The 16,081-nt window shown below is 51.3% G+C and overlaps 2 protein-coding genes across 8 annotated transcripts; one reads left to right on the forward strand and one right to left on the reverse strand.

Moving 5' to 3' along the window:
- Window positions 1-196: 196 nt before the first annotated feature.
- On the reverse strand, window positions 197-9,562 carry ATG9A (autophagy related 9A). 6 transcript variants are annotated; one of them, XM_079781738.1, is made up of 16 exons: window positions 9,395-9,562; window positions 8,445-8,498; window positions 7,908-8,039; window positions 7,750-7,793; window positions 6,923-6,987; window positions 5,984-6,145; window positions 5,649-5,790; window positions 4,661-5,409; window positions 4,426-4,579; window positions 4,143-4,322; window positions 3,525-3,773; window positions 3,144-3,322; window positions 2,919-3,036; window positions 1,906-2,131; window positions 1,578-1,723; window positions 197-1,294 (listed from the first exon to the last, which is right to left on the reverse strand). In XM_079781738.1, exons 3-16 carry the CDS (start codon window positions 8,008-8,010, stop codon window positions 1,289-1,291), a joined length of 2,523 nt encoding a protein of 840 aa, XP_079637864.1. In that variant the 5' UTR covers window positions 8,011-8,039; window positions 8,445-8,498; window positions 9,395-9,562; the 3' UTR covers window positions 197-1,288. The 6 variants fall into 6 exon arrangements, with proteins under 6 accessions (XP_079637864.1, XP_079637862.1, XP_079637861.1 ...); XM_079781736.1 differs by having other exon boundaries at window positions 8,445-8,501; XM_079781735.1 differs by having other exon boundaries at window positions 9,380-9,562.
- Window positions 9,563-9,736: 174 nt separating this feature from the next.
- Window positions 9,737-15,936, forward strand: ANKZF1 (ankyrin repeat and zinc finger peptidyl tRNA hydrolase 1). 2 transcript variants are annotated; one of them, XM_079782015.1, is made up of 14 exons: window positions 9,737-9,990; window positions 10,163-10,312; window positions 11,387-11,499; window positions 11,718-11,820; window positions 11,938-12,131; window positions 12,526-12,638; window positions 12,730-12,877; window positions 13,136-13,364; window positions 13,554-13,703; window positions 14,323-14,797; window positions 14,955-15,066; window positions 15,199-15,366; window positions 15,503-15,588; window positions 15,797-15,936. In XM_079782015.1, the coding sequence occupies exons 1-14, from the start codon at window positions 9,951-9,953 to the stop codon at window positions 15,918-15,920; spliced, it is 2,205 nt and encodes a 734-aa protein (XP_079638141.1). In that variant the 5' UTR covers window positions 9,737-9,950; the 3' UTR covers window positions 15,921-15,936. The 2 variants fall into 2 exon arrangements, with proteins under 2 accessions (XP_079638141.1, XP_079638142.1); XM_079782016.1 differs by lacking the exon at window positions 9,737-9,990 and having other exon boundaries at window positions 9,997-10,312; window positions 13,554-13,709.
- The last annotated feature ends 145 nt before the right edge of the window (window positions 15,937-16,081 follow it).

Genomic DNA, 16,081 nt, shown 5'->3' on the forward strand with positions numbered 1-16,081 from the left:
GGAAATCTGACCGCCCATCCGGCTGGAGACCTTGACCTCCAAGGAGTCTGGGATCGGAAGCGGCCCTTTTGCTAATCCGCTTGCTCGTTATGTCCGAGACACCGCATAGGCCCACTTTCCTACAGGGCCTGTCCCGGTCCCCAGCCACCTGTAGGGATCACATGTACCCCACTCCGCTTGTCCCCAAAACCCTCACCGTGGAGACAACATGGCCGCGACCTGGTCAAAGTCCCTTCTTTATTAAGGGTAATCAAGCTGTACACAATCCCCACCACGTTCCGTTCCGCTGTGATTTCAGGCAACGCAACTCACCACTCACCGCAGCGGACCAGAGCCGAGTGAGGGTGGGGCTGAGGGTAAGAGCTGGGTCCCAGCATGCAATGCGGCAGCCCAAAGCCTAGGGCAAAGCCATCCTGCCGCCCCTTTGTCCCCCTCTAGGGGACAACAGGAGGCAGGCCAGAGCTCTCTTGCTGGGAGGTAGACGGACCAGGGCATACTCCAACCCGTCCCTTGTGCAGGAGGTGGGAGGGATGGGGGTACAATAAGCAGTAATGGGGGCCAGGAAGGCCTCAGTCTCCCAGGGGCCATCTGAAAAATTGGACAGGGCAGCAAAAAATTTCCATCCTGCTCCTGTAATTTAGAAACCATCCTTAGTGTCAAAAGATAGCGTGAGAGGAGCTGGGAGCTAGGGCCTCTACGCCAACGCAAATCAAAAATTGAAGAGAAGGGAAACAAGCGAACAGAACCAGAGCAAGCAGCTCACATGCCAGTGATGTGCAGGAAGGGAGGGGTGAGCAGGCTGTAGCACTGGGAGAAATGGGGGTGAGGTAAGGGCCACAGCCTGAGCTGCTCATCTGTTCAGGGTAGAGAGAGGGAGGCCACAGGGGTTGAGGGTCCAGGCCCAACCTCCCCACTCCACAGTTGGCACAGGTTCTCCCTGGTTGGCAGCTTCTGTGGTGGGCAGTCCTCTGGAAACTCGTAGGGGTAGGTGCAAAGGTGGCAGTACTGGGGCTGGGCTGGGGACCAGTTTCTAGCACCACACTCTGAGCCAAGTGGGTTCCTGCGGATGAGGCTAGAGTCCTGTGTGCCCTGGTTCCTAGGCCCCCAATTTCTCTCCTGGAGCTGTGGTGAGCCCAGTATTGGCACCTCTCTTGGCCAGGCACAGACACACAAACACCATACGTGTGGAGCCAGGCAACACTCAGAGAAGCCCTCCATGGCAGGTGGATGGGATGGCAGGGCAACAGATGCCTCCATCCTGGGGCATAGGGACCCTCCTCAGCCTTGTCTAGACCTGTGGAGAGAAGAGGGTTGGTAGTAGAGATAGTCTTCAGCTATCTGCTGCTTGCCTAACAGAAACCTGGATATAAAAGAAAAGGAAAGCTTGATTCTTGGGGAGGTAAGCAAAGGCAAAATCAAGGCCTGTATTTCAGAGCAGGCGAGGAAAGAAAGGGGAGTATATTTTGGATGAAAGGGTGCAGAATCTCTGCTTGAGAGGCCCAACTTTCTTCGTGTGAGCTTTGACCTCAGCCTGGAAGTTGCTATTTCTGGCTGTTAACAGGTCCAGGAGCCCTTACCTTGTGCACCTGAGGGGGAAGCTCATCCTCAGAGCCCTCCTCGGGCACGGGCTCTGGGTGCCTTGATGCTGACTGTCCATCTTCAGCCCACCCGCCAAGGGGCAGCCGGGAGAAGTGCGAGGGAGCCCGGGGCACTGTGCCAGGATCTAGAGACACAAGTAAACATACTCTTAGAATGAATACAAACAGGAATGAGGGAAAGGGTTCTGGGGTTGCCCTGGGCAGGAACAGAGAGGGGTTTTTCTCCTTGGCCTGGTCCCTCTGACTTCTTTCTTCACCAAGAGGGATGTGAAGAAAGGCTGTGTCCTCCTGAACGACCACTGGATACCTGTGATGCCACCGTAGCGCCTCTGGAAGCCCCCCTGCAGGGCAGTGGTCTCAGGTGCTCCAGGCCGGGGTACAGCAGCACAGGGATAGCTGGCAGAGCGGGGGATAGGTTGGAGGTGCCGGGCACCTTCGCCCCCCTCTTCAGGAGCGCTCTCCCCACTGTCATCACTCTCCCGGCGGTGCCACACATGCCTCTCAGGTTCAGCCTGGGCCTGCTGCTTGTGGAGCTGGGAAGTGGAAGGCTCATTAGTTGGGAACAGAAGGGTATCTGTCTGAAACAGCTGCTCCCCTCCATGGTATTAGCCAGTTCCCATTTATACCACCTCACCGAGAATCACTGACCAGAGTATCTATTGTGTTAATAGTGTGTAACATACATACAATGTTTTACAGGTTAAATTCTTAGCAGACCCCTGGAATGAGACTGTGCAAAGGTTATACTAGCACCCATTGTATCTAGTCACTTGATTCAAGAACAAATTATGGATCTAAGTGCCAGGCACTCTTTTAGGTGCTGGTGATATAGCAGTGAAAAACAGACCAAAATCCAAGCCCTTTTCGGGCTTATACTGGTATACTCAGGAGGGAGAATAGACAATAAATAAATAAATAAGGAAATAATAAAATATGTCAAATGGTGCTAAATGCTATGGAGAAAAATGGAGTGGGAAGATTCAGAAGGGTGGGCAAGGGAAGTTTTTCCTTAGTGTGGCCAGAGACGGGTCACATGGAAAAGGTAAGAGCAGAGATCTGATAAGGAGGAGGGAGCCATATAAATATCTCAGGGAAGGGGATTCTTGGCAGGGGAAACCACAGAGTGTAAAGGTCCTGGATGAGAATAAGCTTGGCTAAATGGATAGTAAGAGGATATATGTTGGAATGGAAATTTCAGAGCAGGTAAATGGCAGAGCAGAGATTTGAACCTATGTCTTGCTTCTCCACGTCTAAAACCCTCTATTCTATTTTTCAACTGCTACCTTGGGTCTGTGGCCTTGCTCCTTGCTGCCCACTCACCTGGTGCATATAGAGGGCATGCAGGCTCATCTCAGTGGATGCATATTCTGACAGCACCAGGCTCTGCAGCTGTCCTTCCCACACACTGCTCCCAGAGCTGGCTGTCCTGGCATCCATCCTGTCCCTCCCAGCACAGACAGACAGCAGTTATTAACATTTCTGAGACTGATATAAAATACTAGTTGCTACTGCCATGCCCTCCCATCTTGGCCCACCTCTACTCACCCAGAGCCTGTCATGGTACTGGGAGCCCGGCCCGTGGAAACCTGACCAGGTTGCAGAGGAGAGAAGGAGCACAGGGCAGAGGCGACTTCAGTCCTGTGCCTTGAACCCTGCAGGTCTCTGGGCAGTGAAGGACCGCGGCAAGATGAGCCGGCCACTACATTTGCAATAAGACTCAGTGGCTATGAAAGAAAGGGGTGAGAATTCTCAGGGCAGGAGGGAAGCCTCTGGGGCCCCCAATATTTTTTACATCAGGAACCAATGGCACAGACTGAACAGAGAGAAGGAAAACTATAGGGTAGGCCCTTCCACCCCATGCCCAGTCCTCAACTCCAGCTCCTGGAGTCCACTCTGCCCATCATTTCCCAGCCCCCAGGAACACACCTCAGACTCAGATTGTAGGGACTGGATGGACGTAAAGAGGGCATTTTCAGGGAGTACACCCCCTTGGGCAAGGCCAGCAGCTGCTCCATCCCGCTGAACCTGTTCCTTGAGGAAACCCAGGAAGGCCGTGCTCTCACGCGGTGGCTGCCAGCCAGGGTTGGTGATGGCAAAGTGCATAAGTGACAACTCTGTTTTCCCGTCCTCGGCTTGCTGGTACACTGAGGCCTCGGTCTGGCCAGCAGATAGCCACTGCACAAGAGAGGCCACAGTGAGAGGATAGTCCTCTTACAGGAACCCTTTTTGTACCTTTCCTGCTAGGGAGATGTTTGCCCCTGGAGGACAGAGACCGCAATACACTGCTGTATCTTGTCCAGAGCCCTGGTGCCCACCCCAGGAGTGGCCACATGCTGAGCTAATTGCTAGATTTGTGCCTTTCTCAGGAAGCTTTTTGGCCAAAGGTGCAAGTTTAAGGCTAAAATCCAGCCCAGGCTCCTGTTTATCAAGCAGTGTGTGCCTGGAGACAGGGCTGCTGTTTTGTGATGTGTTGGCTCAGGAAAGATACCTTTCTGCAGTTTGCCAGCACTGTCTCTAGCCGCCTGCCCCCTCCTCTCCCAGTACCTGAGGATGCCCATGCTGGCGAACATCCATCTGGGCAAAGGAGCAGGTATCTCCAACACCAACGACCTCCACAGTGAAATTGCGGAAGAAGTCTATAATTTCCAGGGCCCGTGGACGCAGGCAGAAGATGAGGATGAGGGGTGTGACAATGGGGCTCAGTAACTCCTCCAAGATGAACACCTACAAGGGAAGGGATCAAGGCCATGAGAGCAGGAGGGATCCCAGGCCTCACCACCAAGCTATCAGCCAGTTTCTAGCAGGCCCTAACTCCAACTCCACTCACTGCCTTGTACTGGAAGAGCTGGGCAAACTCGTCCCGGGTCTGCGAGCGGTGGGCATTACCCTGCCAGTGGTCGGGCATGTAGTGGATGTGGGCGAGGATCACGCGGAGCAGCTGCTCAGGGCAGAACACCATGTGCTGGTCTGGGATAAAGGACCTACAGGATCAGGGTCACAGTGAGATGTCAGCCTTGCCAGGGAATACTAGTCAGCTCGCTCCCACCTGCTACCCTGCCCACCTGCACACGGTCACAGTGACCCCCAGGAGTGTGACGGTGGTGAGGACATGTTCCACAGCTAACACATCTTCGTCGTAGATGGTGAGGGCAATAAGCACGGCCAGGATGGAGCCAGCAAAGAAGGCGCCATTCTTGGCCAGCAGTGTCAGCAGAGGTGACAGGAAGCAATTCATGTACTTGGAGGCTGGCTTGTAGCCACGGCTCAGACGGGACTGCAGCTCATGCTCCAGCTCGTTGAAGTGGCGGAGGTAGCAGCGGCCATAGAGTGACCAGCAACGTGCTCCCAGGGCCCCAGGCTCCCGCTTCAGCACCTCAGCATAGCTGAAGAAGGCATAGAGGATCTGCCAGATGAGGATGAGGGGGCACAGCAGGAAGTTGGCGATGCCAATCCACAGGATGCGGTTGCTGAGGCGCTGGGCCAACTCTAGCCGTTGCCCCCCGCGTTTGTACTCAGCCTTGAGGCTCCACTCATTGAGAAACAGAGAGCCTGGTCCCCAGAAGAGGATCAGCTCGAAGTTGTACTTGAGGCCACGGGTGAAGAAGACAACCTCCCCAAGGCCAGGCAGGCGGAAACGCAGGGGCAGGAGGGATTTGTTAACCAGCGCCACCATGTAGTTCTGGAAACGGAGGATGCGGTGGTATATGTCCAGCTCTGTCAGCTCACGCTTGTGGATACAGATCTGGTGCTCTTTCTGGGTCTGCACGATCCGAGCCTGCACTTCCTGCCATGTGCAGTATGGAAGGGCAGTCTGTGGGGTGGGGAAGAGACAAGGTGTGGAAGGTGGGATGGTTGCCTTGACCCCTTGCCCTGCATTACCTGAGAGGCTCAGGGGTCCTGTGCTTAGTTGAGTGGAGCCCTTAAGCAGATGCTCCCTCACCTGCCAATGACAGCTGAGGAGGCCCGATGCCCAGGAATACACCCCACCCTTACCAAGGTGAAGAAGGCATCTTGGGCTATGGCGCTAACTGCCCAACTTCCCAGTCTCACCATGGGGATGCGCAGAGCATGCAGGTAGAAGGAGTGGATCTCCCAGTAGCAGCAAATGTTATAGATGAACTTGATAAGCCGGTGGACCCAGAAGACACCAGCGATGACCAGAATGGTGATGAGAGAGCCATTTTCCTGAATCCTGGTGGGGTAAAAAACGGCGAGAAGGGGTGCCTTAAAGGAGTTTTGGCCGATATGCTGCTCTCCTGGATGATTCGGCAAGGCTGGGCCTGAGTCTCTGTTCTAGGGAATGTGTTATTGCCTCAGATTCCACTCCATCCCCCACCTTCGAGCAGAACTACAGACTCTGATGCCCTCTGACTTGCAGCCCTTACCTGGCACTACAGACTTGGGCAGGCAAAAAGGCATCTGGCAGAGTGACCTTGACGGGCTCGGTAGGGTGAAGACTGTGGTTCACCATCTTGTTGGCAAATAATATGTCATAGTCCACACAGCTGACCAGAAAGGTGGTGAAGGCAACCACAAAGAGGAACTGCCTGGGGAGTTGGGAAGAGAGGGCGCAGCCCAAGGGTCAGAGAGGCACCAGTGAAATAGCGTAGAAAAGAGAGGAGTCTGGAAGCAGCAGAACAAGATTAGGGAGCAGCCTCTGGGAAATGGAGGGGCTGGGAACTCCTAGTGGGCTCTCTACTGCTCAGCCCTACAAACAAGCTCCTTTTTTTTTTTGCTTTTAGCTTCAGGCCCTACAGAATCAGTTTGCTTCGGTCTTTCGCCTCACAGTAATCTCTGCCACTGCTTACTGGACTCTTTCAAAAGTCTTGATTGTTGTTGCTGGTTCCTGGTCCCTGACTTCCTTTTGATATAGTAGTTAGAAGCCCTTTGGGGATTTGAACTCTTTTCTTCCTGAGGGACGGTTTCCCAACCCCTTCCTCTTTGGCAAGGTCATATGGCTCCTTCCTCTTAGAAGGCTCTCTGCCCCGCAGCAGGTCTACGGCGCCACCAAGGCAGAACAGAGACACTTTTCTCCAGGGGCTGGCATCTCTGACTGAACCATGCCCATTCCATTGGAGCGCTGATGAAATGACCAAGCCTGAATTCTCTTCATGGAAGAGACAGAACTTGGAAAGCTTATATGGGAGATAAAAATGGTGAAGGCTGTAATTTTGGTGCCGTATCCAGTCCCTGAAATACAAAGGTTTGCAGAGTTTTGAGCCTAGGACTGAGATGCATTGGCAGGTAGGCCAGGGGTGAGCTCAAGGAGAGTAAAGACTGAGATGTATTCCTTCACCAAATGATCCATCACTTTTTATACTTACATAAGCTCAAAGATCTCCCCGATGAGCATACAAGTGAAGCCATTCTTCTGGTGTAGATTATAAACGTGTAATTCTTAAGAAAAAGTGGTTCGTAGAGACAGCAATTAAGAGCACAGACTGATGTCACATACCTGACTTAAGTCCTGCTCAATGACTTTCTAGCTGTGTAATTTTGGCCAAGTACTTAACCTCTTTAAGCTTTTGTCTGAGTGATATATTGGGGATAACAGCACCTGTCTCATAGGATTATTAGGTCTAAGACAATGCATGTAAAGTATTTAACACAGATGACACAGAATGAGTCAAAAGACATTAATTATTATGGTTATTAGCATCCCATCAAAAAGGAGGATCACTCTTAGAGAGGTTCCTTATAAATAAACACCACAAAGTGAAAGGCACAGCCTGGCCGGTGTGGTTGAGTGTCAACCTATGAACCAGGAGGTCACGGTTCGATTCCTGGTCAGGGCACATGCCCGGTTGTGGGCTCGATCCCCAGTGTGGGGTATGCAGGAGGCAGTGATTCTTGCCATCATTGATGTTTCTGTCTCTCTCTCCTACATTCCTCTCTGAAATCAATATAAATATTAAAAACAAACAAACAAACAAAAAACCCACAACATTTTAAAAAAGTGAAAGGTACATAGCTCTTGGTAAATGTGGGATATCATTACAACAATCATTATTTCCCCCATCCTCTTTTAACCTCAATAGTCCCCTTCCCCTTACAGGGATTATAGTCAAAACCACCCCAACTTCCCATCAGAGGCCTGGCTGAGAGAGCGGCTAAAGGTCCCACAGCTCCAACACAGAGACACAAAGGATATTCGAGAGAAAAAGAGGTCGAGGTTTTCGATGTGGTGCCAAGGTGCTGTGGGCACAGGAACAGAGATGTCAGCGCCCTGAAGGAATGAAGGCCCCTTGCTCCCCACTCCGCCAACTCTCCCCCATGCCCCAGCTCTGGCTGTCATGGCCAAGAACTTACACTTGCTCCCCTCAGGGACGTGCACCAACAGGTCCTCCTCTCCTGGGGGTGAATCGCTGTAGGAGGCCTCTAGGCGCTGGTATTCAGTGTCAAACTGCGCCATCACCACCGCCCCCGGTCCACCTTATCCACCTGCCAGAAATGAGGAAAAAGAAACCCAGGGTCAGTCCCCCCATATTGCTTGTCTGCTGTCCTGCCTACTAGACCAAGAGTGAGAAAGAATCCTTGGTTTACACTACCATCTTCTTGACTCAAAGACAGAGGAGGAGGAGTAATGAAAGGACAGGAGTAAGTTCAGGGCTTGGGAGACCTTAACTGGCTAATGAGGTCAGTCATTCCCAGAGCCTTTACTGAGTATATATGCTGAGGCCTGCTGGCCTGAAGCCAGACTCCACCCCTTTGGGGGATCTGTTTCATTTTCTATTAGTAGAGAGAAGGGGCCCTTTCCCTGCCCTCTGGAGAAACCTGGTCTCCTAAGAGACTAGCAGTTTGGAAGCATTTTGTAAACAAAGGTTTGAAATAAGCACATGGCCTTACCAGCTCCATGGACAGTGTCTGTTTCACTCCAGCTTTGATGTCCTGGCTCTGCAGCTGCTGGAGGAGAAGGTGTTAGGCCCCAGAGAGTAGGGAGTGGGGACAGGAAAAAAACAACCTTCACATCCTCCCCGCCCCCCAACCCCACTAAGAGGGGCCACGCTTGGGACAGCCTAGGGTTATGCGCATTTCCTCTGGTAGCACCATGAAGGACCACTCATTCAACTCAAGAAGTGGCTTATTGAAGCTGTGAAGACTGAGTCAGTACCGGCCTGAGGTCTCTCCATTGCTCCACCTCAGCCTCAGAAATTAGGCCAACAGGGTCCACAAAGCCGCAAACCCAATGAGACCTTTCTGGTCAACCTCTTCTCCTGCTTCCCTAGCACTGAAGGGCCAGCAGGCAAGCATAACTCCTGGATGGGGAGTCCTGATCGGGTCAGTGTAGATCCAGATCCTGGACGAACTGTGTGTTCGGTATGGTCCAGGCATGGTCTAGGTGGCACTCACCCAGTCCTGGGGCCCTGGAGCACGGCCCAGCCTGCCCCGGTGGGATTCCCTAGGTTAGTGAGAGCCCTGGGTCCAAAGGAGCTGATCAAACCCTCAGGGAACTCTCCACTCACCGGGCAATGTGGACCCAGGGCCCATGGAACCCCAGCCGGCCGGGCCTGGGCTCAAGGGTTCTTGCGGATGTTGGCGGTGAGAGCCCGTCCGACAGCAGATACCCCAGGTGGGCTGGGTTGCCCCCCACACACACCCAGTTGCCACGACTGGAGCCCAGCGCGCCCCAGGATGGTCAGGCCCAGGGCTCGGCTCCCTACAGCGGACAACCTTGCGCGCGGCCCCGCCGCTGGCGCGCGCCCGCCCGCCCGCGTGCCCTGCCATCAAAACATTCCGGCCGCGCGCCTCCGCCCCGCCCGCGGCGCCCCTTCCCCCGTTACCCGCCGCGAGCTCACGCAGGTCTCCGCGGACGCCCCCGGCCAGGTCCGGCCCAGGCCCTGAGATACCAGTAACCGGTCTCGCGTTTCACCTCAGGAACGTGACCCCGGGGATTCTGGGGATCCTACAGCTCCGTAGGACTCGACCCGACCCAGAGCGCTAGGCCCGGCGTCTGCCACTTACTGTCACCAGCAGCCGGCCTGGCCAATGAGCGTGGCGGGGCGGAGACACCACGGCCAATTTTTTTCCTCTCGCTTCGGGGGCGGGACTAAAGGCGGATCTTGAGCGGCCAGAAGACCAATGGGGCGCTTTACGTGGGGCGGGGCTCAGGTGAGGGCGCTGCTGTTTGTCCCGTTCGCGGCCCCGTAGTTGGCGAGACTGCTGTGGAGTTGCAGAAATCCAGATTTGGAGCTGTGGACATGCGTAACTCGCAGCAGTTTGGGATTTGTGGTACAGCTTCTGAGGGCCAGGGGAGTCCACGCGGTTTAGTCATTGATGGAGCTCATCGCACGAATAACGAAGAGCGGTCGCTTTGAGTGATTTTAACTCTGTTGGATTCGATTTGAAAGCTGGATGCTCTCCCATTTCACTCTTGTGTGGCCGGAGACGGGAGGTATGAGAAAGCGGGCCGGGGTCACGTATTAACCCCAGAGCTAACTCCGGGTACCGGGGTGAGGGACGAGGTGCCTTGCAGCGCGGTGGAGACCGAGTCTGGCAGGCACTAGACGCGGCTGTCGGATCTCGCTTGGGGAGGGCTCTGCTTTTCTCCCCTCTTTTCTGCTCAGCCATGTCGCCGGCTCCAGCGGCAGCCCAGGCTCCTACGTCGGTCTCCCTGTTTGATCTCAGCGTGGATGCTCCGGTCCTTCGGGGCCTGGGCCTAGTGAGACACCATCCCGGGGAGACTCTGGCCCAGGCACTGCGGACTTCCTCTCCAGGTATCCGGGAAGATTTGGGGTGAACCCACGAGAAACATGACAGGGCTCTTTGCAGCTTATTGCTCCTCCAGAGAACACATTCCTATTGGTATTTCCCAGTTCAGGAGCCCTTGTTGACATCTGCTCCCACGGATAAAATGTATCTTAAATTCACTCAGTCTCGAGGTTGTTTCTACCACAGACCCCTGAATTACTAGTGTCTCCAAATAAGTCTCTTGCCATTGCTTATGTTCTTGTCTCAGTAATGCCCTACCTACAAAAACACTTCAAAAACTCCTAGACCTTTTTTTAAAAAAAATTCCTATAGTACAAATTTAACTGAATTCCAATCAATCATTCCTTCATGCTGAATATAAAGCAATATCATATTTGGTTATGTACAACTTTAGTTTGTCTCGGGATATGTTTTTCTTTAACCTTTTAAAACAAACTGCACACTGTAATTGGAAACATAAACTAAAAAATTGCATTCAGGAAGTGGTTTTTGAACAGTTAAAAATAATTTTAACCATACCAACATATATTTTCTGCAAGATTCCTCTAAATCCCTTTGGTTAATTTAAATACAATGTTTGACTTATAATCATTTTACATGTATCTTTTCAGAAGCATCTTTATAGTATAAAGTGATTACTATGCTATTTGTTTCTTTTAATATATTTTTATTGATTTCAGAGGGGAAGGGAGAGTGAGAGAGAGAAACATCAATGATGAGAATCACTGATTGGCTGCCTCCTGTATGCCCCACACTGGGGATTGAGCCCACAGCCCAGGCATGTGCCCTGACTGGGAATTGAACCGTGACCTCCTGGTTCATAGGTTGATGCTCAACCACTGAGCCATGCTGGCCGGGCATGTGCCATTTATTGATTCATTACTAGACTATAAATTCATTGAAGGCAAGGACATGCCATCTCTTTCTTTTGTATCTTCCTCTGCTATATATATATATATATATATATATATATATATATATATATATATATATATATATATATATCAAACCCTGAATAAAATTCCAGGTACTATCCATTTGGACTCCCTTTCCACCTCTAATTACCCTCCCTTATTTAGGTTCAGGGGTGAAAACAAGCCCAGAAAGGAAACCATTCCAGGGTCCTCTGGATATTTCAGGGAAGTTATTTTGTTCAACCTGTGACCAGACCTTCCAGAACCATCAGGAACAGGTAAAACACCAGGTGCAGAAACAAATGGTGGATTAAAAAGTAGAACAGTGGGAGAGGAGAGGTAGACATTTGATGGGTGATGAATAAAGGTTCACATTTTGAATAAGACGGTGTTACCCAGTCATACTTCCTGGAGTCCTGTTACTGGTCTTGGGTACCATAAAAGGCCAGGCTGGGGCATATTTCCACATTCTGCTTCCCTCATTGACTCCTACCAGAGGGAACATTATAAGCTTGACTGGCATCGGTTTAACCTAAAGCAACGTCTCAAGGACAAGCCTCTCCTGTCTGCCCTGGACTTTGAAAAGCAGAGCTCCACAGGTGATGTCTGGTGGGAGACCTTTGTGGGAGTAGGACATGGGGGTGGAGGAAGGCCCTCATTTAGGAGCTTGAGGAAAGTTCAAAGATGAGGCATCAAACATATATCTCATGTTTCAGGAGATCTTTCCAGCATCTCAGGATCAGAAGACTCAGACTCAGCCCATGAGGAGGACTTACAGATACTGGATGAGGAGAGGGTTGAGTTTGAGAAGTCTAACAGATCTCAAGGCTTCTGCTCCCATCGAGTTCTTTTCCAAAATGCCCAGGGCCAGTTTCTTTATGCTTATCGCTGTGTCCTAGGCCCTCACCAGGCAAGTGACGGCACAGGTTGTGTGGTTAACTCCAACCTTTTGTACATTCAGCACAGATTTCCACTTCACTCAGTCCATTTCTCACTTCTCTTCTTCCTTACTATTGGGTGTGGGTATCAGGCTTAACAGCAGTCTTATATTGAACTGGCCTGAATCTTTGGTCAAGTGTGATGGAATTAAGTTTAGAAACAGACCAATCTAGGTTTGGATTCTCGTTCTACCACTTGATCTTGACTACCTCTACAAGCCTCACATTTCCTTGTCTATAAAGTAGAGACATGCCTCAAGGGGTGGTATTAAATGAGATAATGCATGTGAAGTAGTTAGCACTGGCACTTGGTTTCTTACTCTCAATGAATGTAACAGATATGTTTGTGCTGCTCCTGTCATCTAGGTGCTCCCAGAAGAGCCAGAACTGCTGCTACAAAACCTGCAAAGTGGAGGTCCTAGACACTGTGTGGTACTCATGGCTGCAGCTGGGCACTTTGCTGGTGCCATTTTCCAAGGGTGAGAGGGTGCTGTGTGGGGTTAAGGGTGGAATGGATCCTGTTCAACTGGGAGTATCAGTTTTCCAGTACTGAGTCTGTGTTGTCTACAGAAGAGAAGTGGTGACACACAAAACCTTTCACCGCTACACAGTACGGGCCAAGCGTGGCACAGCCCAGGGACTTCATGATGCCCGGGGTGGGGCTTCTCGCTCTGCTGGAGCCAACCTGAGGCGCTACAATGAAGCTGCACTGTATAAGGTAAGTTAGGCATCTCACTAATGTACCTTTTCCCCTCACCTTATTAAATGTACAGTAAAGCAGTTGACTCCTTTATCTTCCAGTCTTCCTTATTTCTGGGTAAAGGTAGAATAGGATGGATCCTCAGGAATCTCAGTCATGTCCTTCCTCCCTCTGTGTTAATTTCTACCTTTCACTCCCTACACATGGGGCCATTTTTTGGTTGGAGATTTAAAAATAACAAGTGAAGATATACAGGGCTATGACTTTCTTCTCTAGGATGTCCGTGACCTGCTGGCAGAGCCAGGCTGGGCTAAGGCGTTGGGGGAGGCTGGGACAATACTGCTGCGTGCCCCCCGCTCTGGCCGGTCCTTGTTCTTCGGAGGCCAAGGGGCACCCCTGCAACGGGGGGATCCCCGACTTTGGGATATCCCCCTCGCAACCCGCAGACCCACCTTCAAAGAGCTACAGCGTGTGTTCCATAAGCTGACCACTTTGCATATCCACGGTGAGCCTTTGACCCTGATCCCAACTCCATAGACCTTCCTGTACCTTCTAAACCAAACCTCGGGTTCTCATTTGTGCATCCAGATGGTTTTCTAGCCCTTGGACTGCAGCCCAATCCCATCTTCATGGAGAAAACCTGGGCTGGGTTCTCCTCAGCTAAACTTGAACAACATCTTTTGTTTTATGGCAGGAGAAGACCCCCGGAAGACAGTCAGGTTGGACTCACCTCAGTCATACTGGAAGACAATGAAAGAGAGGAAGAAGGCTATTGAGGAAGAAAGAAAGGTCCCCAGTGATGAGAATGGGGCAGTAGAGCAGAATGAGGACTCTCCCAAACAGGGTTTGAGTACCACCTGTCAACTATCAAACTTTATCTGGGTGTTTGTCCTGGAAACGCAGTAGCAAATCCCCTACTCTTGCCTTTCCTATTTATAGATGAGCCTCATGCAACACACACCACAGGTCTGTTGATAATATGAGATATGTGATAGCAATTACGGAGACATGTTTAGTGACCTTTCCAGATCTCCTATTACTGCTTCTGTTCATTGATATATCCCCAATACTCAGAAAAGTCTTAGCACGAAGATGTTTAAATATGTGTTGCATGAATCTCACAGAATTTACCTGTCTTATTAGATGCTTCCTGGGCTGCAGACTCTTGGCCTGCATAGCTGTCACTGCTTCTATGCTTTCCTCTGTGTGCACCATCTTAAGGCTGCTCATGGAAAAGTCTAAGGACTGTACTTGTCGGGACTGAGAGCCTCATTTCTTAATGTCATACTAATGGATTCAGTTCTCAATGTGTTACTTTATCTTGGGTGACAATACAAATAATTTTATTTCAAGATGATCTGGATTATCTCTTTATGTACATTCTTATGCATCTGGGGTAGCCCACATCCTTACACCCTCTGCTTATTCTTTAGATGGATCTAATATGTCGGGTTTTTCCCTAGGTTCGGAGTCAGAGGGAGAGGATGGCTTCCAGGTAGAGTTGGATCTAGTAGAGTCGACACTGGGGACCCTGGATCTTCGTGAATTTGAGGTATTGCCCAAGCGGAGGAGGAGAAAAAGGAATAAGAGAGAGAAAAGCCAAGACCTGGAAGTTGGGGCACCTGTGGCTCTTCCCCAACAACCTCAAGAAGACAAGGCCTTCTCACAGTCAACCAAGGCTTTGGAGCCTTTCATGGATGAGGCCAAGGTCCCTGGTCAGCCAGAGCTTTGGGACATGCTTCTTGCTGCTTGCAGAGCTGGAGATATTGGGATGCTGAAAATCCAGCTAGCTGCCAGCCCCATAGACCCTGAAGTTCTGTCTCTGCTCAATGCCCCCTTGGGCTCCAGTGGCTTCACCCTCCTGCATGCAGCAGCCGCAGCTGGGAGAGGTTCAGTGGTTCGCTTGCTGCTAGAGGCAGGTGCTGACCCCACTGTCCGGTAAGGGTCCCCATGGCGAGCCCTTTAGGGTATAGAGAGGATGATCTGAAGACTAACGTTGGCATTAGCTACTTGACAGTATTCCCCTTGGTCTGGTTAGGTGATGTTAGGAGATGCAATAGGCAAGTTGAACCCATTTTGGGGTTTCCACACCTAGGGACTTCCAGACTCGGCCACCATATATGGTTGCAGCTGACAAAGCAACACGTAATGAGTTCCGAAGGTTCATGGAGAAGAATCCAGATGCTTATGATTACAGCAAAGCTCAGGTCAGCTGGGAAAGGAAGCAGCAGCAGAGTGGGATGGCATCATATATCCTGGCTAAATCTCTTCTACTTTCTTAGATTTACCAAGGATAGTTTTTATGTGTCTTACCTCATACCTTCCCCGAAATCCTCCAGGTGCCAGGGCCACTGACATCAGAAATGGAAGCACGGAAGGCTATGCGGAAAAAGGAGCAGAAGGCAGCCCGGAGGCAACGGGAGGAACAGCAGCGGAAACAGAGGGAGCAGGAGAAGCAGGAGCAAGAAGAGCAGCAGCGATTTGCTGCTCTCAGCGACAGAGAGAAGGTGAGGCTGGAGGTTTTCTCTTCCACCCCGAGACTTCCTAAGAGGTCTAGTCCCTTCACAATGTTCAACTGTTACTTCTTGGGTACCCTACCCACCACTGGGGCCTTGTCCTTGAGATAACCTCTCTTCCTCTCAGAGAGCTGTGGCTGCAGAGCGCCGACTGGCTGCTCAGTTGGGAGCCTCTACCCCTCAGATCCCCGACTCTGCAATCGTCAATGCTGGGTATGTGGAGGGGAGCAGGAGTGATGATGGGCGGACCATAACGTTTGGGCAAGTAGAATGAGTGCCCACATACAAAGGCTGTTGAGGGGATGTGAGAAGTTCTTTGAACCTATGGAGTGAAAACAAAAATGGCAGGAGGAGGGACAGGGGTACTTTGGATCGAAAAGTTTCTGGGTACCTGTACATCCATTTTTCTTCCTCTGTTCAGACGCTGCTTGAGCTGTGGGACATCCCTCCAAGGCCTCATTCCCTTTCACTACCTTGACTTCTCTTTCTGCTCCACACGCTGCCTCCAGGATCATCGCTGTCAGGCCAGGAAGCCCTCTTCCTGATCTCTCACAGCTCCACCCAGGGCCAGCTCTAGACCCTGAGAGGGTACATTTACATTGGTCCTAGGTTTCTCCTTCCCGAGAAACCAGAGTATTTGGAAGATTGGGATGAGAGACTCAGGAACCCGGACAAAGACAGTGCCATAGAGATGTGTGGAGCTGGT

The sequence above is a fragment of the Cnephaeus nilssonii genome, assembly GCF_951640355.1.
Source record: "Cnephaeus nilssonii genome assembly, chromosome: 10".
Lineage (NCBI taxonomy): Eukaryota > Metazoa > Chordata > Mammalia > Chiroptera > Vespertilionidae > Cnephaeus > Cnephaeus nilssonii.

What these genes read in the sequence shown, in the direction of transcription:
- ATG9A (XM_079781738.1), bottom strand. Translation starts at nt 8,010, where the DNA reads ATGGCGCAGTTTGACACTGAATACCAGCGCCTAGAGGCCTCCTACAGC. An exon ending in GGGGAGATCTTTGAGCTTAT is followed by an intron (nt 6,146 to 6,922) that starts GTAAGTATAAAA and finishes CCAACTCCCCAG; the next exon opens with GCAGTTCCTCTTTGTGGTTG. An exon ending in GCCAGCATGGGCATCCTCAG is followed by an intron (nt 3,774 to 4,142) that starts GTACTGGGAGAG and finishes TCTCTTGTGCAG; the next exon opens with TGGCTATCTGCTGGCCAGAC.
- ANKZF1 (XM_079782015.1), top strand. Translation starts at nt 9,951, where the DNA reads ATGCTCTCCCATTTCACTCTTGTGTGGCCGGAGACGGGAG. An exon ending in TCCAGAACCATCAGGAACAG is followed by an intron (nt 11,500 to 11,717) that starts GTAAAACACCAG and finishes GACTCCTACCAG; the next exon opens with AGGGAACATTATAAGCTTGA. An exon ending in CTCTCAGCGACAGAGAGAAG is followed by an intron (nt 15,367 to 15,502) that starts GTGAGGCTGGAG and finishes TCTTCCTCTCAG; the next exon opens with AGAGCTGTGGCTGCAGAGCG.